Here is a 22,711-nt window from a genome sequence, read left to right as displayed (position 1 = left end):
TTTTTATTACATTATTTTTGTCTTTCTGATGTAGAGGTGAGAATGTACAGTAGAGTCCGGTCCGATGTACAACCTTGTTTTATGATCCCTTTGATCTTGACGCAAGCTCATTCAAATTTGACAGAAAATGTTATTGTCAACCTAATTATTTTTTTTTTTATTAAATCTATTTCTAATAAGTCTCTTTATTTGTATTTTTTCCTCTCATCCTGCAATGTCCCCTCTTAGCCACTAATTTAGTTTTTTTTTTTCCTTTATATCATCGTTTTTTTTTTTCCCTCTAGTAATATTTAGTACTTACATAACCTGAAATTGACTTACCTCCAAATAATATTATGCAATTATGCAATGTCATGTTGAATGGAGAGTTACTTGAGGAGGTGGATCAGTTTAAGTACTTGGGGTCTGTTGTTGCAGCAAATGGTGGAGTGGAAGCAGATGTACGTCAGGGAGTGAATGAAGGTTGCAAAGTGTTGGGGGCAGTTAAGGGAGTAGTAAAAAATAGAGGGTTGGGCATGAATGTAAAGAGAGTTCTATATGAGAAAGTGATTGTACCAACTGTGATGTATGGATCGGAGTTGTGGGGAATGAAAGTGACGGAGAGACAGAAATTGAATGTGTTTGAGATAAAGTGTCTAAGGAGTATGGCTGGTGTATCTCGAGTAGATAGGGTTAGGAACGAAGTGGTGAGGGAGAGAACGGGTGTAAGAAATGAGTTAGCGGCTAGAGTGGATATGAATGTGTTGAGGTGGTTTGGCCATGTTGAGAGAATGGAAAATGGTTGTCTGCTAAAGAAGGTGATGAATGCAAGAGTTGATGGGAGAAGTACAAGAGGAAGGCCAAGGTTGGGTGGATGGATGGTGTGAAGAAAGCTCTGGGTGATAGGAGGATAGATGTGAGAGAGGCAAGAGAGCGTGCTAGAAATAGGAATGAATGGAGAGCGATTGTGACGCAGTTCCGGTAGGCCCTGCTGCTTCCTCCGGTGCCTTAGATGACTGCGGAGGTAGCAGCAGTAGGGGACTCAGCATTATGAAGCTTCATCTGCGGTGGAAATGTGGGAGGTTGGGCTGTGGCACCCTAGCAGTACCAGCTGAACTCGGTTGAGTCCCTGGTTAGGCTGAAGGAACGTAGAGAGTAGAGGTCCCCTTTTTTGTTTTGTTTCATTGTTGGTGTCGGCTACCCCCCAAAATTGGGGGAAGTGCCTGGGTATATGTATGTACATTTTTAGCTGGGTCCCCTTGCCCAGTATAAAATCAAGGGGTGGTGCCCAATACTCCGTTCTCTTGACCTGTTACCTAGATTTTTGGGTATTCCACCGTTTTACCTTTTTGTGTAGTGAACGTTGGGTTGTGGTTGGCATTCGGACACTAGGCAGTTTGGGTGCTACCTCTGGCCACAGTCCGCAAACCACTACAACACTGTGGGCTCCGGGACTATGTGATGGGGGAGGATCGGGATTCAGAGCAAGGTCAATGACCTTGCAAATCCAAGCAGAGAATGGGTTTTTTTCATGATCATCTTCCTGTTTCTGCCTGTGCTGACGAAAAGTGGGGGCACTCTGGGCCGAGCTGCTGCTATTCTCTTGAGGTAGTGCCTCAAACACCTTACTAGGCATAGACGCGTCGGGCGGGTTATACGGAAGACCATCAGCCAACGGGATGACCTAAATCCAAGGGAGAAAGGTCGGATGGGAAGGTTCTCCGTCCTTGAGAACCTGCCGTACTACACTGTCACACACACAGTACATACAATAAAAAGAAAACTTACAACATATATATATAAAAACATTAAGAAAGTTTTCATATATATATATATATATATATATATATATATATATATATATATATATATATATATATATATATATATAGAAGAAAAATTATAAGTTAAAAAGACCAAGATTAATGGCAGTCCAAAATAGGCGAAGAGGTAGAGCGGTAACAACCGTTCTCCATCCGAGCCAAAAGCAAAGTTAAGCACAATCACAGGTATATGGGTGAGAGGGGTAGCTAGCTATCCCCCCTACCCTCCGCCAACTAGCGGGATGGGCAGTAAACCCTCGCTAAATTCTAATAGCTCGTCCTTTCAGCTTCGCCGAAAGTAATACCCCTAGAAACAGCATTGGTTTGTATTCCAGTTATGGAACAAAGGTAAATTACAGCACCAAACCTCATTAGACCTACAAAACACTTCTTCACTGAAAAAAATTTTTTTGGGTAGTACAGTTTTAATAATCTCAATAATAAAAGAATTGTGGATAGTTCTACTGTGAAAAAGATCTTCATTAAGTAAAGAGAACTCAACTAACCTTACCTAACCTAACCTAGTCTCATTAGATGCAGCTGCGTTTAAATAAAATAAGAACCAAATTACTGTAAATCATAACAAAAATATGGAATCAACTTACAGGCTCAGCATGCAACCATCCAAACTGGTCTTCTATCTTATTCATGCTCGCATCAAAATTGTTCAAGAATTTGTACTTCAGGAGTTCATCATCCACAACTTTCCACTGCCTTCGAGCATAATGGTAACTCTCCTGATTTCCTTCTCGAGGAAAATCGAGCCATTCTGGATGACCAAATTCATTGCCTGAAATTGGAAATAAAAATATAATCTCATCCTATTCTTTCTGCTTCTAATACAATGTTGAATTAAATGATTTCTTTCAATGTCTCCCACGATGTTAAGCTTAAGTCAGATAAGGACATTGCATTGCTCGCCTTGTTGGCTTTCTCTACGAGTAGAGAAATATTAAAAAAAAAAAAAATAAAAATCAAGGGTTATTACATAAAATATTACTAATCTATCTCCAAAAAATATTACAGAGAACTCTGATTATCTTTCAACTGCTTTTGATGAACTAAAAAAGTTCAATAATCACAAATTGTCTTTCTTTTAATAACAAAAAGAAAATTATTCTTTATGATCAAAAATTCTTTTTCATGAATCTTTTTCTGTAATTCAATGAACATGCAGATTCATCTTCAGCTTACCCTGAAGCCCTTAAGGGAAAAAATATACAGAATGATATTTTGATTATAAAATAAATTTTTGAATATACTTACCCGGTGAATATATAATAGCTGACGTCTCCGACGGCTCGACAGAATTCAAAAACTCGCGAGCGATCGCCATGAAGGTAGCGGGTGTGCCCACCAGCGCCGACTATCGGCCAGATACCGCATATACATGTAAACAGCTCCAGTTCTTCTCATCCCACTGGGTCTCTATTGGGGAGGAAGGGGGGGGGCCTTTAATTTATATATTCACCGGGTAAGTATATTCAAAAATTTATTTTATAATCAAAATATCATTTTTAAATATTAAACTTAGCCGGTGAATATATAATAGCTGATTCACACCCATGGTGGTGGGTAGAGACCAGTATTAATACAGTTTACGGCGTATATGCTTAGAGTTTTTGACAGTTTGTCATAACAAAACCCAAATAAATATAGGTACCTGGTAAGGAAGCTGACTCTAACGATTACTCTGCCTTGTTAGTCCGCTTTCCTCACGAAGCCCAGCCATCCTCTTAGGATGCTGAAAGACTCCCAGGAGCTGAAGTATCCAGGGCGACAACCCATACAACAGGACCTCATCAAAACCCTTAATCTGGGCGCTCTCAAGAAATGACATTTGACCACCCGCCAAATCAAAAAGGATGCGAAAGGCTTCTTAGCCTTCCGTACAACCCAATTAAAAACATTTCAAGAGAAGATTAAAAGGATATTGGAATTAAGGGAATGTAGTGGTAGAACCCTTACCCACTACTGCACTCGCTGCAACGAATGGACCCAGTGTGTAGCAGTCCTCATAAAGAGTCTGGACATCTTTTAAGTAAAATGACGCGAATACCGACTTGCTTCTCCAAAAGGTCGCGTCCATAATACTTCGCAGAGATCTGTTTTGCTTAAAGGCCATGGAAGTTGCTATAGCTCTTACTTCGTGCGTCTTAACCTTAAGCAAGCAACGATCTTTTTCACTCAAGTGAGAATGAGCCTCTCGGATTAAAAATCTAATAAAATATGACAAAGCATTCTGTGACATAGGCAATGAAGGCTTCTTAACTGAGCACCACAAGGCCTCAGATCCACCTCGTAAGGATTTAGTCCGAGCTAAATAAAACTTCAGAGCTCTAACTGGACACAGCACTCTTTCAAGCTCGTTGCCTACGATCTCTGACAGGCAAGGTATATCAAATGACTTAGGCCAAGGACGAGAAGGCAGTTCATTTTTGGCCAAGAAAACCAAGCTGAAGTGAACATGTGGCTTTATCTGTAGAAAAGCCGATGTTCCTACTGAAGGCATGGATCTCACTGACCCTTTTAGCCGAAGCCAAGCACACTAAGAAAAGCGTCTTGAGGGTGAGATCCTTCAGGGAGGCTGAATGTAATGGCTAAAACCTGTCGGACATTAGGAACCTTAGGACCACGTCTAAGTTCCATCCAGGAGTTGCCATACGACGCTCCTTAGAGGTCTCGAAGGACTTAAGGAGATCTTGGAGATCTTTATTATTGGACAGATCTAAGCCTCTATGTCTGAACACAGACGCCAACATGCTCCTGTAGCCCTTAATAGTGGGCGCTGAGAGGGAGCGAACATTTCTCAGATGTAGGAGAAAGTCTGCAATTTGGGCTACAGAGGTACTGGAAGAGGAAATGGATGATGACTTGCCCCAGTCTCTAAAGACTTCCCACTTCGACTGGTAGACCTTGATGGTAGATGCTCTCCTAGCTCTCGCAATCGCTCTGGCTGCCTCCTTCGAAAATCCTCGAGCTCTTGAGAGTCTTTCGATAGTCTGAAGGCAGTCAGACGAAGCGCGGGGAGGCTTTGATGAAGACTCCTTACGTGGGGCTGCCGTAAGAGATCCATCCTTAAAGGTAGACTCCTTGGAACGTCTACCAGCCATTGAAGTACCTCTGTGAACCACTCTCTCGCGGGCCAGAGTGGAGCAACCAATGTCAACCTGGTCGCTTCGTGAGAGGTGAACTTCTGCAGCACCTTGTCTAGGATCTTGAAAGGTGGAAAGGCATAAACGTCCAGGTGAGACCAGTCCAGCAGGAAAGCGTCTATGTGGGCTGCCTCTGGATCTGGAACTGGAAAGCAGTAAGTCGAGAGCCTCTTTGTCAGAGAGAGTCGCAAAAAGATCTATGGTGGGTTGACCCCATGTCATCCATAGCTTCTCGCACACAGTCTTATGCAACGTCCACTCCATGGAGATGACTTGTCCTCTTCTGCTGAGGCCGTCCGCCAAGACATTCATTTCTTTGCACAAATCTCGCCAAAGGAGAGATGTTACTGCCTTAAATGGAGTTCCTTCTGATCCGTGGATCAAAGACCCGAGCCTTCCAGACTGTCCAGTGGAGCTCCCTAACCCAAATCCGATGCATCTGAAAACAACACATGGTTTGGGTTCTTGATCGCAAGAGAAAGACCTTCTCGAAGTCTGATGTTGCTGTCCCACCAAGTCAGACATGTCTAGACTGAGTTGGAGATTGGGAAAGAGATACTCACTAAGCCCTTCTCCTTGTTCCAATGTTTTAGGTGAAATCGGAAAGGGCATAGGTTGAGTCTCCCCAGAGAGATAAACTACTCCAGCGATGAAAGAGTTCCCACGAGGCTAGTTCAAACTCTTACAGAGCAACTGTTTTTCTCTTGCAAGTGAAGGATTTTTAACAGAGCTTGTTCCATTCTTGCAGGAGATGAAAAGGGCCGAAAAATCAGACACTGTATCTCCATTCCCAAAAAAAGAATAGTCTGGGATGGGGTACTGTAAGTTACGACTTCTCTACGTTCACTATGAGACCTAGCTCCTTGGTTAGGTCTAATGTCCATTAGAGGCTCTCCAGACAGCGATATAATGACGACGCCCTGATTAGCTAGTCGTCAAAATAAAGGGAGGCTCTGAATCCTCAAAAAATGTAGAAAGCTTGCTACATTTTGCAAGGGCCTTGTAAAAACAAGAGGAGCAGGAATGAGGTCGGAGTACAGTGCTCGACAGTGGTACATTACTTTCCCGTCCACAAACCTCAGATGTAGTTGAAAGTTTGGATGAATCGGGATGTGGAAGTATGCATCCTGAAGGTCGAGAGAGACCATCCAGTCGCCTTCCCTTAATGCTGTCAAGACAGCTTGGTAGTCTTCATCGTGAAGTTTGTCTTGACAATGAACACATTGAGCGCACTTACATCTTAAGTACTCCTGTAGTGAACGTGGCTGCCAGATCATTGGAGCCATCCCTGATAGTCTTGTTCCTGCAGAGAACGTGGCTGTCAGATCATTGGAGCCATCCCTGATAGCCTTGTTCATGCATGACATAATTGTACAGCAAAACTTCAAACGCTCGAAAAACTCCTAACAGGAGATGGTCTAGCTCTGAAGCCGACCATAAAATCTTGGAGCGTCTCATGGCCAGGCGCCGGGGAGAGTCTATGAGAATTGAGAAGTCTCTCTGGGCAGAGGCAGGAACTCCCAAGCCGAGAACTTCTCCCGTGTCATACCAGACGCTCGCTCTATAAGCCAGTTTAAAAGGAGGGAAAGCAAAGGCTGTCTCCCCCAAACTCCTCCTGGTGATCAACCAGTCGCCTAGCAAACGTAAAGCTCTCTTAGAAGAGCGAGAGAGCACTAGCTTAGAAAACGACGGCTTCGAAGTAGCTAGGCCTAGTGTAAACTCTGACGTTTAGGCGAACGAGGAGCAGCAGTTACAAAATGGTCCGGACAAAGATCCTTAAAAATCAGCATGATTTATTTAAAGTCCATAGAGGGCTGAGCAGCTTTAGGCTCCTCTCCGTCTGACAAAGTCCCCAAGGGAATATCAGTAGGAGGGGGATCAGCAACTTCCTCATCTGAAGGAACCTCGTCCGACAATTGCCGAGTCTCATGAAAAGGAGAGACCTGCCGCGGTGGCAATGCTTGACAGGCAAAGTCCACACGCAAAGGAGCAGCAGTAGCAGTCAAGGAAGCGACGTCATGTCGCTGCTGAAAGGACTGACCAGTAACAACAACAGGAGTTGATGGACGCTCGACGTCAAGTCGAGACTGCCTTGACTGCCTAGACTGAGCAGTCAAAACAACCCTTGACTGCGGTGCTTGACGCTCAACGTCAAAACAAGGCAACTGAGCTGGTTGGCGAACGTCCTGAACGTCAACACGAGACTGCAGCAGTGGCTGAACGTCAACACGAGACTGCAGCAGTGGCTGAACGTCAACACGAGGCTGCGGCAGCGGCTGAAAGTCAACACGGGACTGCAGCGAGTGAGGATCCAAGTCACGTGACTGACGTGACAAACTACCGACATCACGTTTCATAACGTCAAAAGGACGAGTAAATGCTCGTTTGGGCGGCTGACGGCCAGAGTCTCGTTTAGCGTAACGGCGACTCGAAAGCGAAGGTTCATCGTGAACCTGCTCAACGTCATACTTCTCCATAAGGGAGGCAAGCTTAGTCTGCATGTCCTGCAGGACAACCCATTTAGGATCAACGGGAGTCGGAACGGGCCGAGACGACGGTAACGTCTGTGTTGGCAAAACATTGCCTTTACCGCGACCCTCGGACCCCGTGTTACGCTTGCGTTTAATAGGCGAACCGTCTTCCGACGACTGCAAAGGGTCAGAGCTGTCCCCATGGCTACAGCCAGGACGCTGGACCTGTCCTGAAGGGACTGACTTCCGCTTTAAGGGTCTAGAAACTTTGCTCCAAGGTTTCTTTTGCGAGAAGCCTTCGGATGACGAGGAGAAAACAGCCTCGCTCGTCTTATGGTAGGGGAGATCTTGCGAGACACGCCCGATACCATAGAGGGAACGTCTGTTTGTTGGTTAAAGCCTCTCGTCCCCATAAGTCCTACGACATTACTTCTCCCTGGAGCATGGGAGCCTGAAAGAGGTCTCGGACTAGGTGAACGACAAACACGAACAGACGAACCCTCGGTCGCAACACTAAAAAACACTTTGCGCAATTATCACTTTATCACTACGATTTTCTGTTTTTGCACTTACTTCACTGATATCGTATTTTTCAATAATTTCACATTAGGCATGAATAAAACTGATTTCTACCTGAAGCACGCAATTCTCCCTTACATCAAAAGGTTATAATTGCGAAATGAGTCGTATAATGTAAGCACATTAGTACAAGCAAAAATCAGTAAACATATATATCGAATAAAACGGAAATATATACAGTTAAAAAGGATCAGTGACTGGGGAGGAGACTAAACACTAGTTCTTAAAGACTACGTTTTCAATCTCTCACCGTACAGTGCCTTGGGACGAGAATAAAAACTAAAAACGTTTTATCCTTTCTCCCCGTACAGAGACTTGGGACGAGAGTAAAAAACTGAATCGAGAACAACGTTACTCGCTCCCAAACTCCTTACTTGGGACGAGAATAAAGATCGGATCGTTCTCTCTTCCTCTCTCTCTCTCTCTCTCTTGATTTCACACCGAAGAGAAATGCCCACTCACCCTTCGTCAATAAACAGGTTATTTGACCAAAGGAAAAAACTGAAAGGACTAAGAAATTGAAAATTAACAAGTTCCTTTAAATTAGTATTTAAAACACTTCAGTTTGAAAGAAGAATGAACAAAACGTCAAAATCGATTTACTCTTTCTGCAAAGTGAAACCGTGATTCTCTCTTTCTCTATCGTAACGATAGAGCGCAAACTGCGTAGCATAAATAAACCAAACGTTAGTTCATCTTTGAAACAGCACGAAGACTATTCAAAGAAAATCTTTCATAAAATATCTACTAAAAAATATTCATTTCATAACTCTTACAGAGCAAATGATTTAAACTTAACAAAAATAAAAGTTGAATGGGCTCAACGTTGTTTAACTTCGGTTTCCAAGTTAGGACCGCCTACTCTCGGACTAGGGGAGGAATAGGTAAGGCCGCATATAAACAAAACATAAAATTTATCTTGATGTTTAGTATAAATGGAAAGCTAATCGAAGAGGCCTAATAAAGGCGGGTGAGATATAAAATATATAGAGGAAAATCTATAATTAACAACAACAATTTATAACGTGATAAGATAATTGCTAAAAGCCTAAAACACACTTCCGTACACTAAGGGAAGGGTCGGCCATCTTTACTCAATGGAAAAAACCAGAGATAAAAGAGCAAGGGCAAAACACTTTTACTCTCCTTTCAAAAGCATTTCTTTTGAGGATAGTATTGAATAATCCAACACGGCGAAAGCAATAAAACCAAAACCAAGTACTTCACCAATTCGGTAGAAAACCCGAGGTCATAATAGCGAGTGGAATCGACTTGTCGACGAAACCGTCAGAGAAGAACTGGAGCTGTTTACATGTATATGCGGTATCTGGCCGATAGTCGGCGCTGGTGGGCACACCCGCTACCTTCATGGCGATCGCTTGCGAGTTTTTGGATTCTGTCGAGCCGTCGGAGACGTCAGCTATTATATATTCACCGGCTAAGTTTAATATTTAAAAATAACATATAAACATCTAGCAATACAGTATTACCAGTTAGCCAATAGTGTATTTTGAATGAATTTTAGAAAGTTAAGAGCTAATACATCTTATGAGAGCACGAAAAAGTATCTAAAAATTATCTGAGAATTCATCGCGTTATAAAAAACCAACAGTTCAAATTCTACGCTGACAGTTAGAAAGCAGTGGCTGATTGGCTGCTTTAGTATTTAATTTTAACATTTTACAATTAGCCAATTCAAACAGGAGGAGTCAGCAATTTTTAAAAATTTCTGTTTGAGTATTTAAAATGTTGAAGGCTCAATTGTATAAAACTTTTGTTTGATTATTCATAAGTTTGAGGGACATATCAATACTGCATTAATGATATCTGGAGTTACAAAAAGCTGTTGATACAAAAATAAAAACCAAATACTACTTGGCTGCAAAAATATTAGAGATGAAATCCCATTGTATAATTATGAAATGTTTTAAACTAGATGAAACAGCAAACCATTGGATAAGAGTAAAGTAAAACCATATTTGTAAAGATGAGAAGCAGGCTCATGGGCATAAGCTTTTGAGGGAAAAATTCAAATTAATGTCTACAGTATAACCTTTTTGAAGACTTCATATGTGTATTAAATAGGATATATCACAAATTTTAAAAGTAATTTGTATATTTCCTAACTATACAAACCTAAGTCCTTCAATGAGAGTATAATTTCAGTGCAGCTAGAAACTCGGCTGTTCAAATTTATAACAAAGTCTGGGTAGTTACAGGCAGGTAGCAGGGAAGCCTGGCTACTACCAACTCACAGAGAAGCCACAATGAATTCCACCTAGAAATTGCAAGATAGATGAGGTAGGAAGTATATCTTAAAGGACTTAGGTTTGTATAGTTACGAAAAATATAAATTAGTGATTTTTTTCTTATAAGGATACAAACCTTAGTGCTTTAGTAAGAGACTTATTCTTAGGACGAAGGACGTTCCTATACCCAAACTGGCAGTTTTAAAATCCCTGGATGTTCAACACTTGATCCTTATAGAAGCAAGAGTATTGACTCTAATCCATTTCCTATCACTTGAGATCAGGGGATACGGCTATGATACAGCCATAGACAGGCAGTCCTGGCGTAATCAACACACAGTTGATTAACAGGCGGATCAGGCTGAATGGAGGAAAGGCGTATGTATGCTGTCATGTGATCCCATGGGTCTTGGAAAGCGTCTTCAAAAATAGCCCATTTGTCTGGAATGGGATACAAAAACACAGGAAGGGTCCTGTTTAGCCATGTGACTGGAGCAGGGCCTGTCCTTGATCCTGAACCTGCAGGAACAGCCGAACCCACGGGTTTGGGTGCTGTTTCCTTTGAAAATCTGGAGCCCTTGGAGGCAACAGGTTGATGGATCAAGAAGTTCTGTGAAGCAGTCCTCCACGAATCCACTCATGCCTGCACACGACTCTCCAGAAGCAGAGTTAAATAACAGCAATGTTACTTCCGGACTAACTTGTTTTGAAAAGCAAGAAACCACAGTCTCGCATCTTTCAAACCCAATTAGGAAGGTGATGGCCTTCCCTTCAGACAACACAAGGCTCTTATATTTCTCAAAGGCCTTCAGGGTTGACAATCTTGTTGTCTTTACAAAGTACGTCCCTGCACTCGACGACTGGTCGACTCCGGACACAGCATGGAGAGGCCAAGGTCAAAGCCTCTATGGTCACCGACTCAGGGGACTACAAGGGCGTGCCTTCCGCCCTTCGTGTTTCCAGAGAGAGAGGCCATTCCTGTCAGAGTGAACTGTCGGGTCAAGCTGTAGAGGTGAGGACATAGTGCTCTCTGGCGTGTTGCAACTTCATTGCCTAGAGAGTGGGGAAGGCAGATCTTGTTCAACCTGCCTGAAAGAATCAAATTCTCAGATCAGCAACCAAACCAGACTTAGCAGACACCGGGGCAACTACCTGGCACCTCAGATGGATCACAAACCTGCAGTAGGAGTACTGAGGGAAGGTGATCTTGGCTACCACCTCCCTAAAAATTGTCATGGAGGGCCTACCTGAAAGACCTAAGGAGGTCCAAGCCTTCCTTAGGTTAAACTCATCCTCAACAGCCTGCACAGTCACACCTGAAATTTCTTCAGTCTTTGTATGGGAGATGTGAATACCCTGAGTTCCTGCACATCAACAAAACCTGAAAAAGACTCTGACGTTGATCCGCTCTCTCCTGACCCCTGCTGTGTACTCCCTGGGGACCAATCCAGGGGTGTAAGCTCAGAGGCCTCAGCAGCAGACCTAACCCCTGACAAGAGAACAGTGGCAGAAGCCTTCACTGGTGCCCTCTTGAGTGTTGACCAGTCAGACTCAGACAAACATCTAGTATGCTTTTTCCCCTTCAGAGCATACGCCTCCCGCTGCACCAAAAGCCATGATCAATACTAGGCACAAAGGGACGCCTGAATCTTGAAGCACAGAGGGAGTGCAGGTCCACCTACAACTTCAACATGAAGCAATTGCAGCGCCTGCCCTTTCCCTGGTAAACACAAATTTCCTGTTTCCATTCCATAATCAACAACCACAAAAACGAATCCACAGCTTGAATAGCGCTGACAAACATACGTGCAAATAGCACAAAAGTCGTAGCAAGTAAAAAAAAAAAAAAACTGAGGGGGCAGAGTTCTGCATGCACCCTTTCTAGTCAGATAACTGCCCTTCTTCTCTTTCAACGACCGATTCAAGCTTCAAGGACAAAGGTTTGCATGCCGCATAGGAACAACTCTTGCTTATTCACATTCATCAATAACAACCAAAGGCATTCACTTCCTAAAAGAAAAAATCAAAGTTCGATTAGGGAGCAAGAGCTACATCTGTACTCGCTTGCAGCTTGATAAAAAATGAAGCTATTCTAGCAGGTGGTGGTGGTGGGGGGGAGGGCTTCTCGCTCACTCCTTCCATTGGTTGCTTAACCTCTCATTTAACAATTATAAAGACTGTGCTCAGCTCACACTGAAACAACCTACCTACCGAAGGACAATGATTTGTAATTTGCATAGGAACATATGCCATACAAAGCACTTAATACTACTAAAAATACTGTATACCTGAATTCTTATTAGAATTGTAGATAACATAATTATACAAACATTTACAAAACTTTAATTCTTAACTTATCAATCTTGACATGTAACTATGAAATATATGTTTAAATTTAGATCACAAAAAGCATTCAGATGCAATTTATAAGAGCAAAATTATTATTACTTACCCATAAAATTCAGGTACCCTTCACCACCTAACCCGTGGGTAATCAGTCGTATCATCTTATGAAGAGCTAATCCCCTGTCTATTATGAGAGACGGCTCTGATAAGACCGACATGTGTGTGTACATTTCCTTATCCATGAGCCAGAAAGCTATTGTTTTATCTCCGACTAAAGCCTGCAAAACATATTTCAGTCAACAAACGAGCAGTGAACAGTAATAGGAGTGAAAATAATAGCTAAGTGATTGAATTTTTCTGGTAATGAATCTTGAATATACTTTTATTTTATAAAAATTACAGTATTACATCAAACTTTTAGTTCACTAAACTATATCAAACTTTTTGAAAGGAAATCAATTACAATAATCTTTCTACGGATTAAATAATTTGTCTCAATAAAAGAAGTTAACAAAATAAGATTATCATCATTATTACTAGCAAATCTACAACCCTAGCTGGAAAAGCAGGATGGCATAAGCCCAAGGGCTCCAACAAAAAAATAGCCCAGTGAAGATAGGAAATAAGGAAATACAGTATATAAACTACATGAAAGTAATGAAATAATTAATATAAAATATTTTAAGATCAACAACAACATTAAAATGGATGTGTCATATATAAACTATGAGGAGAGACTTATGTCAGCCTGTTAAACAAAAAAATATTTACTGGCATGAGTATGGTAGGCGTTAATAGATTTTCATCACTCCTGAGGTAATACTTCTTCATTATGATGGAAGTGTAACACAGTATACATCAACATGTTCCTGTTACTCAAAAAACTAAAGCCTTGCAACTCTTCTTTCTTAGTGTAAGCTGACTAGGATATTATGATAAAAGTGGTAGGGATGACATGGGCTCCTATAAGCCTCAACTCACAAACTGATTTTTTATCCCAATCTGCAATCATTCATGAATATTTTTAATGCTTTGCTTATTCTCATGTATGTCATTTACTTGATATGATGTATCTCACTTTCTATGATGAAGTACCATTCTTGCTATTTCCCTCTCTCTCATTTACTATATACATACATACATACATATACCAAGGCACTTCCCCCAATTTTGGGGGGTAGCCGACATCAACAAATGATACAAAACAAAAAAGGGGACCTCTACTCTCTACGTTCCTCCAGCCTAACAAGGGACTCAACCGAGTTCAGCTGGTACTGCTAGGGTGCCACAGCCCACCCTCCCACATTATCCACCACAGATGAAGCTTCATAATGCTGAATCCCCTACTGCTGCTACCTCCGCGGTCATCTAAGGCATCGGAGGAAGCAGCAGGGCCTACCGGAACTGCGTCACAATCGCTCGCCATTCATTCCTATTTCTAGCACGCTCTCTTGCCTCTCTCACATCTATCCTCCTATCACCCAGAGCCTTCTTCACTCCATCCATCCACCCAAACCTTGGCCTTCCTCTTGTACTTCTCCCATCAACTCTTGCATTCATCACCTTCTTTAGCAGACAGCCATTTTCCATTCTCTCAACATGGCCAAACCACCTCAACACATTCATATCCACTCTAGCTGCTAACTCATTTCTTACACCCGTTCTCACTCTCACCACTTCGTTCCTAACCCTATCTACTCGAGATACACCAGCCATACTCCTTAGACACTTCATCTCAAACACATTCAATTTCTGTCTCTCCGTCACTTTCATTCCCCACAACTCCGATCCATACATCACAGTTGGTACAATCACTTTCTCATATAGAACTCTTTTTACATTCATGCCCAACCCTCTATTTTTTACTACTCCCTTAACTGCCCCCAACACTTTGCAACCTTCATTCACTCTCTGACGTACATCTGCTTCCACTCCACCATTTGCTGCAACAACAGACCCCAAGTACTTAAACTGATCCACTTCCTCAAGTAACTCTCCATTCAACATGACATTCAACATTGCACCACCTTCCCTTCTCGTACATCTCATAACCTTACTCTTACCCACATTAACTCTCAACTTCCTTCTCTCACACACTCTTCCAAATTCTGTCACTAATCGTCCAAGCTTCTCTTCTGTGTCTGCAACCAGTACAGTATCATCTGCAAACAACAACTGATTTACCTCCAATTCATGGTCATTCTCGTCTACCAGTTTTAATCCTCGTCCAAGCACTCGAGCATTCACCTCTCTCACCACTCCATAACATACAAGTTAAACAACCACGGTGACATCACACATCCCTGTCTCAGCCCCACTCTCACCGGAAACCAATCACTCACTTCATTTCCTATCCTAACACATGCTTTACTACCTTTGTAGAAACTTTTCACTGCTTGCAACAACTTTCCACCAACTCCATATAACCTCATCACATTCCACATTGCTTCCCTATCAACTCTATCATACGCTTTCTCCAGATCCATAAACGCAACATACACCTCCTTACCTTTTGCTAAATATTTCTCGCATATCTGCCTTACTGTAAAAATCTGATTCATACAACCCATCCTCTTCTAAAACCACCCTGTATTTCTAAGATTGCATTCTATGTTTTATCCTTGATCCTATTAATCATTACTCTACCATACACTTTTCCAACTACGCTTAACAAACTAATACCTCTTGAATTACAACACTCATGCACATCTCCCTTACCCTTATATAGTGGTACAATACATGCACAAACCCAATCTACTGGTACCATTGACAACACAAAACACATATTAAACAATCTCACCAACCATTCAAGTACAGTCACACCCCCTTCCTTCAACATCTCAGCTCTCACACCATCCATACCAGACGCTTTTCCTACTCTCGTTTCATCTAGTGTTCTCCTCACTTCATCTATTGTAATCTCTATCTCATTCTCATCTCCCATCACTGGCACCTCAACACCTGCAACAGCAATTATATCTGCCTCCCTATTATCCTCAACATTCAGTAAACTTTCAAAATATTCCGCCCATCTTTTCCTTGCCTTCTCTCCTTTTAACAACCTCCCATTTCCATCTTTCACTGTCTCTTCAATTCTTGAGCCAGCCTTCCTTACTCTCTTCACTTCTTTCCAAAACTTCTTATTCTCTTCGATATGAATGACCCAATCCCTGACCCCACCTCAGGTCAGCTGCCCTCTTTGCCTCACGTACCTTGCGCTTTACTTCCACAATTTTCTCTCTATATATGTATATTAATCGCAATGAGAAAATGACTAGTTTCTTATGAAATGCTGAAAAGCTATAACAAATGATACCTATTCTTGTCCTGATAATTGTAGGGAGTTACTGCTAATATTAAAATTATCTTTTAATAGCTTTAGTAACTTAATATACCTAAAACATACATAATATCAAATACTGTCTTTGTAGATAAAAATACATAGGAAATAATTTAGTAGCACTCACTTCAATCACAAAGAGCTAATTGATTCTAGCATGTAGTTATGAGTGTAAAATATATGTGAATTACTACTTTTATCCTCATAAGTTTGAGGTATCAGATTTTTTCTATCTAAATAGACTGTTCTGATAAAGGTTGCTCTTTTTTCCTATGTTCTAATAAAAGCTGATGATAATGTACAATGTTACTTGCATAGAAGCTCTGGCGACATCTGCGACTGAAAATTTCATCTTCATGGGAATGGCTATAGCTTTACCTATACCGTACCTTACAATAAAATATAACCTTACTGTACTTCTACTGGAGTTATCAAGGTTATGAATTTTAAGTTGTCCCATTACCCTTTACAAAATTAGTGTAAATTTCAGAGCTTGATTTTATTTTCATATTAATTTCAACTCTAAATAAAATAACTTTCAATAAATAAGAAATGGAAGGTCCAGCCTTCTCATACATTTCATAAAACATGGTATAGCCACCCAACGTCACAATTAATGGTTTGGGTTTCTCACGAAATAATTAATTTTGTTATCCATAAAATAATCACCATTATTTTTATTACTATCATTATATAAAAAATTATTATATTGTAATCCTTACTATTACAATAATGAAAGAATAATCATACTAAATTAAAACTACTACAAACAATAACAATAATATAACAAGTTAAAATACACACAGTATTCATTACCGGACTTATCAAATTATCATCATAGCTTACCTGGTCATGTGACTCTGCATAAGCAATTGTCTTCTCCTGGTATCGTCTATTCTCGAGTATGTGGCATATGTTTGCCATGTCCCAATCATCATCTGATACATCTTTCAACAATTTAATCCAATTATCAGGGATAGCCATGCCTAAACGATAGTCAAAGCCAACACCCCCCTCCCTGACAGGGCGACACAGGGCTGGCATTCCAGACACATCCTGTAAAAGTGATTTACATTACTCAGGATATTGTAATTCTATATACTTTACTAACTTATCAGTAGTTGTTGTCATATAAATTTAAACAATTGATGAAAATTAAGCACAGTAAAGCATAAGTATTATGGTAAATACAAGTCATTAAACATCAATACATTTTTATCAAATTAATATCTTCACAAATGATCCCAGACTCAATCTTTAATAGCTTAAGTCATGCTCAACTCATCCAGGTTAAAATCACAATATGTAACAATAAGTTAACAGTGAGGCAAACTCATACCCCTTATAAGAATAGTAATAGGAAGTCCGGACAAAGTTAAAAGTTATATTTAAAACCTTACCAACACCATAAACTGAACTTTAAAAACAATCTTATCTTCAGAAATTATAACAAAATGGGATGGCTATCTTAAAACTGAATAAAAAGATCATAGCTTTTATTCTATATTTCCCACAACAAATCAAACTATTTTATATACAAAATATTTTTTTTTTCACTATGGCTAGATATTTAGAAAATAGGAAAAAACTAATATGATTTTGAGGATGAAAAACTGATGATAAACTTTATACTCGAAGGTCAACACGGAACAGACCTGAAGTAGTAACATCCCTAGTGCTTGTTGTAACTGCCCTTGGTACATTTCAAAACTTCATCCAAAACACAATGAAATGGCCGCTCAAACAGTAAGGGGATACCACTTACAGCGTGTCTTGTGACACCCTCTGCAGACTGTACTAAATCTGGTTTGCAGAGGTCCTCTGGCATTTGTCAAATTCTTTTTCCTGATGCTTTTTATTATTCCCCTATTGCTTTTTGCCAATTCACATTTAGCTCTCCCTTTCACTATCTTTACCAATACTTAGAGACAAGATGAGCAGTATGAGAGTCTTGTAATAAAATTCACTGGCCTTATCAAATTACTTATCAAGATACTAAACTCACCACTGAACATCTGAAATAATTGCTGAATAATAACTTTACCTCTGCAACTGTAATCATATCTGGGCTCACATTATGAAGCAACTCATTAGCTAGCATCAAATAAACAAGCGCTTCAACATCAACGCTTAGGCCATAATATTCGTGGTACCCTCCGGAGAATCCTTCTCCAATTCCATGGTGATGATACAACATTGATGTCACACCATCAAACCTAAAAATATTAATCAAAGGAGGTATTACATAAATCTTTTACCTTTTTGAAAATTCTACAAAATCTATCGGCTCTATCTAAGAGAGAAAGAACATTACCAGAAGAGCTAAGACAAGTTGAAAGGAATATGTACAGTTTACCGTAAATCCTATTCTACAAAATAATCATCCCTCGATCTCTACGATCTTTCAGGTAAACTAATTTTTTCTAAAATACAGGTTCCTCTTCAAAAGTCATTTAAGCAACACATTCTCTTTGGTCTAAAATACCCACTTATTCTTAAGACTTCTCCCAAAATATTCTGTAGAGTAACCTTAAAATTAAAGACTTCAATATAGAGTAAAATTTCAATATAATCAATATCCTTGACAGTAAAATGGCAGGGAAAGCATTTAGCAGGATCAAACAAATATTTTTAAAAGTTAAGCTAGCAATGCAAATGTTTATCATAAACACTTAGATTATCTAACTACAGACTTATTAATATTTTTTGTCAATTTAAAGCATGCTTATATTTTCAAAGGGTAAAAAATGTTGAAAAAGTTTACAGAGCTATTAAAAACACCGAATACTCTGGAACGCTAACAATGAAAAGTACTTACCGGAATCCGTCGAACTTATATTCCTCATAGTACCAATGCAAGTTTGAGAGCAAAAATCGCAGCACTTCCCAGCTAAAGAGAAAAGTTCAACATAAACATTACAAAAAATACTATATATTTAAGAGAATCACTATGCATACTGATATAACATTGTTCATTAAAAGGGCAGAATTCATAACTTAGCAATATCTGTGCACTGAAGTACAAGGAATTTCCCATAACACCAGATCAACCAAACTACATGGAATTAATAAGTCTAAAGAATAAATTAAAAATGACAATAAGTGTTCAATAATGCAGTGTCATATAACCAAAATATAAAAGAAGAAAAAACTTACTGTGAGTAGTTGAATAATCTAGAGTCCCAAAGCGAATGAGTTCCTCGGGAGCCTCCGTGAAAGTAACAAGAATCTGAACCATCGAACTCGTTGAGACCATCCAGGACATTCTTGGAAGCATGAGAATGAACAACATCAAGAAGGACATAAAGACCCATAGAATGGGCCACATCTACCATCTCCTTTAGTTCTTCCGGTGTACCATAACGACTGTGAACACAAAATCATAAGATTTTATTTTTTCCATGCGTAATTTCATCTACATAACCTAATGATAAACTTTTTTTTTCCATCTCTATATGTCTTGTAATTTTTAAGTATCTAATATCAAAGTGGACATCAGTAGGCTTTTTCTTTAAAATATATATACACTTGACTGAAAAATGGTACTTTAAAAGATCTTGAATGCTACACTTTCTACCACAAAACAAACTCCTTATTGAATTTTTAACTAAGTAACCTTAGTGTCAATAACCAACAATTAAATGCGAGGCTGCATAATTCATTGATAAGTGTTTTTATTTGCTTTGTAAGTTTCACTTCTTAAAAAACAGAGACCAAAATGTGGAAATCAAGCATAATTCCCTATGTAGCTTTCTTAATCCTGCATACTATATGGACTTCTTCTTTCCCACTATTATCACTACATTAAGGGGTCAGCTGCCTGATGCGCCCTTTCCAATGCCTTCTATCAAAGGCATTCTCTTCCACCTAACCTCTTCTCTCCATATTAATACTACAATTATTACTAGCTAAGCTACAACCTTAGTTGGAAATGCAGGACGCTGAAGCCCATAAGCTCCAAGGAAAAATAGCCCAATGAGGAAAGGAAACGAGGAAATAAACCAACTGAGATAACAAAACCCTGGATAATTAGATATAAGAAATGAGGGGTTGCTTAATAGCACCTACTTCAACGAGTGGAGGGATATTGGATACAGACTACCAGCTCGGACTTCTACCTCGGAAACCAAAGGTTCATAGGAGCCGATTGGTTTCCGGAATTGCAAGAGTTGATCAATCGAATATACAAGTTGCATCAAAGTGTGAGGCTTTGAGAGAAGAACTTGACTCTTTAGTATTGTGCACTATCTGAACCTCAAAAGACTAGTGCAATAGAACAACTGGTCAAAACTTGAGAGGTATGTTATAGACATTGTTAAGACCCAAACATTCACTTGATAATTTAATATTGTTTTAATCTTAAATATATACTAAACATATTTGGGACTTCTTAGACTGTACTAAAGTCTACTATCAAAATCTCAAAAGCTAGTTAAAGGCTGTGGTGTTGATAACAACTGAGGGTATGTGAATTGCTAGCATTGCATTTCCAAGTGTCTATAATCAACTATTTTAATCATTTTGGACTTTCCCTTCAACTGAACTGCATCAATAAGAAAAATCTTGTCCAAAGTAAATTTGATCAGTATATTAGGCCCAGGAAAAATCTCATCTATTCTAAATAGGCAACAAAATAAGTCATATCAAATAGCCTCTCATGTAAATAGCTAACTATGACTAATACCTTATAAGTGATGACATTTGGGACATAAGACCTGGTATTGGGACAGGTGACATTTGTTGAATATTTTTTGAACAAAATGCCGTCAATCTAATTATTAAAAAACTCTGGATATTCAATAAAAAATAATACACAATAAGATGAAACATCTGAACATAATTCATCGTCGTAATTAGTTCAATATCTAGGTTAGCTTGATGCAACTTTAGTCAATTCTCAGAATATTTTGAAGCCCTGCTCACCTTGTTGAACTATAACTAAATAAATCCACATTAAGATCATGATTATAATTCTATACTAATAAAAACTTTGCAAAGGAGAAAATTTCCCAAAGAATCCTCTTTAATTCTCCTGTATTCAAAGATTTTCTTTCATTTACAATCATTTCCCAAAAAATCCTCTTTAATTCTCCTGTATTCAAAGATTTTCTTTCATTTACACTCAGTAATGGTAAAGATATTTAACTATTCATGAACAAGTTTAGACCATTGATTGTTCTACAGACTACATAAAAAAGTAAAAGGTCTTCACACTAAATGGTCATTAAATAGGATGCTTTCCTTGCACTCAAGACAAACATCTAGCAATTTGTCTATAACATCAAGGAAACTGTGAAAATACTGTAAGTCATCTTAGTGAACATTTAGCGGCGACTTCGAAAATAAAGAAATATCAAAACTTACCTCAAGAAGCTTATTTAGATATTCAACCAAATTAAGTAAACTTTACGCTCCTCTAGGCAAGGAACTCGATCATTAGAAAGTGTACTAGCCTTTCATTAATGCATCTAGTGATCGAGAAAAATACACAACAAAATTCTAAATTGGGATGGGCTCATCACCAATCAAAACAAACCTTTATCTCCCTGAAGTTGAATTAAAAACAATCTTTATTAACATCCACACCATAATAAAAGTATAAAAATGTGCAAAAGGTCACCTACTACCTCGGAACTCAGTGGTCCAACAAGCAGAATACTTGCAGAATTAGCAAAAGTAATGCAAAAAGAAAACCAAACCACTATTAAAAGCATAAGCAGTTAGCCTCTTGTTTTTGGTCTTCTCTAGATTAACCCAAACTAAATGCAAACAATGCAAATAGAAACAGTGTTATTGAATATTAATTGCTTTTTTTGTAATCACAGCAGCCAACTAACAGGTATAATTAACTTCAAAGTAACTTTGAAATAAAAGGGACTGTGAGTGAACAAAATTCCTTCATACACATTAACACAAAAATGCAGCCGCCGGCCAGATACATTTGCATTACATAAAGCCAGGAAAAATTTAAATTACACTGTGATTTATTAGTTCCCTGCTGAAATCCAATTTGAGAAGAGAGGCAAAATAAAGAGATCTTATTTAGACACCAGTTGATGAGAGACTGAAGAGAAAGATGTTCAACATGACATGTCATTGACTAATTACTGGCCATCATTCGCCAGATGGTGGTAGCTCTCAAAGTGGGAGGCCTTTTACATGGAGAGAAAACAGGAACTCCTTCTTTAAGGAAAGACGTCGACACAGCTTCGAGCAAATGCAATATGAACATTCAGACACTAGTCAATGAGAGACTGAAGAGTAAGAGATTAAGATGAAGTGCCATCAACTAATTACTGGCAATCATCCGCCGGATAATGTGGTAGCTCTCAAAGAGGGAAGCATTTTAAAAAGAGAGAAAACGGGAAATCTTTCTTTTGGGGAAGATGTCGACTCAGCTTCGAGTAAATGCAATATGAACATTCGGATAATTTCATAAAAATAAAGCAGAACTTTTTCATAACTGGAAAGAGTAAATCAAAGACCCTTAATACTGATTGAATTACTTGTAGCTTATGAAGGGTTATTTTTTTATTATTTCAATAATGAAAATATAAATCTACACAAATCAATACTGCATTCAAAATATCTCTTAACAATTTATTAAGAGTGTTTTCTCCTTATCTTGATATAAAATTTAATAAAAAGGCATTTGAGGGCCAGAACATAAAAAATGCACATACAGCAACTGTTCATATACATAGCAGAGTAAAGTATAATCAGCTGTCAAACATTTTAATAGAATCATATTTATGCTGTGTAGTGTACA

General features: G+C 39.3%; 1 protein-coding gene across 1 annotated transcript in view; it reads right to left on the bottom strand.

The window, feature by feature from the left end:
* Positions 1–22,711, bottom strand: part of AGBE (1,4-alpha-glucan-branching enzyme) — a 101,720-nt gene that overhangs the window by 9,709 nt on the left and 69,300 nt on the right. Inside the window, exons 8-13 of the mRNA XM_068384402.1 lie at positions 19,099–19,308; positions 18,761–18,832; positions 17,987–18,158; positions 16,789–16,998; positions 12,709–12,880; positions 2,408–2,592 (exon numbers count right to left, since the gene is read on the bottom strand). Of these exons, the coding sequence (XP_068240503.1) occupies positions 2,408–2,592; positions 12,709–12,880; positions 16,789–16,998; positions 17,987–18,158; positions 18,761–18,832; positions 19,099–19,308 (1,021 nt within the window). The remainder of the gene's footprint in view (positions 1–2,407; positions 2,593–12,708; positions 12,881–16,788; positions 16,999–17,986; positions 18,159–18,760; positions 18,833–19,098; positions 19,309–22,711) is intronic.

The sequence above is a fragment of the Palaemon carinicauda genome, chromosome 12 (assembly GCF_036898095.1).
Source record: "Palaemon carinicauda isolate YSFRI2023 chromosome 12, ASM3689809v2, whole genome shotgun sequence".
Taxonomy (NCBI): Eukaryota; Metazoa; Arthropoda; class Malacostraca; order Decapoda; family Palaemonidae; genus Palaemon; species Palaemon carinicauda.
The sequence above is the reverse complement of the archived record's forward strand: the minus strand, read 5'-3'. Positions and strand labels throughout refer to the sequence as shown.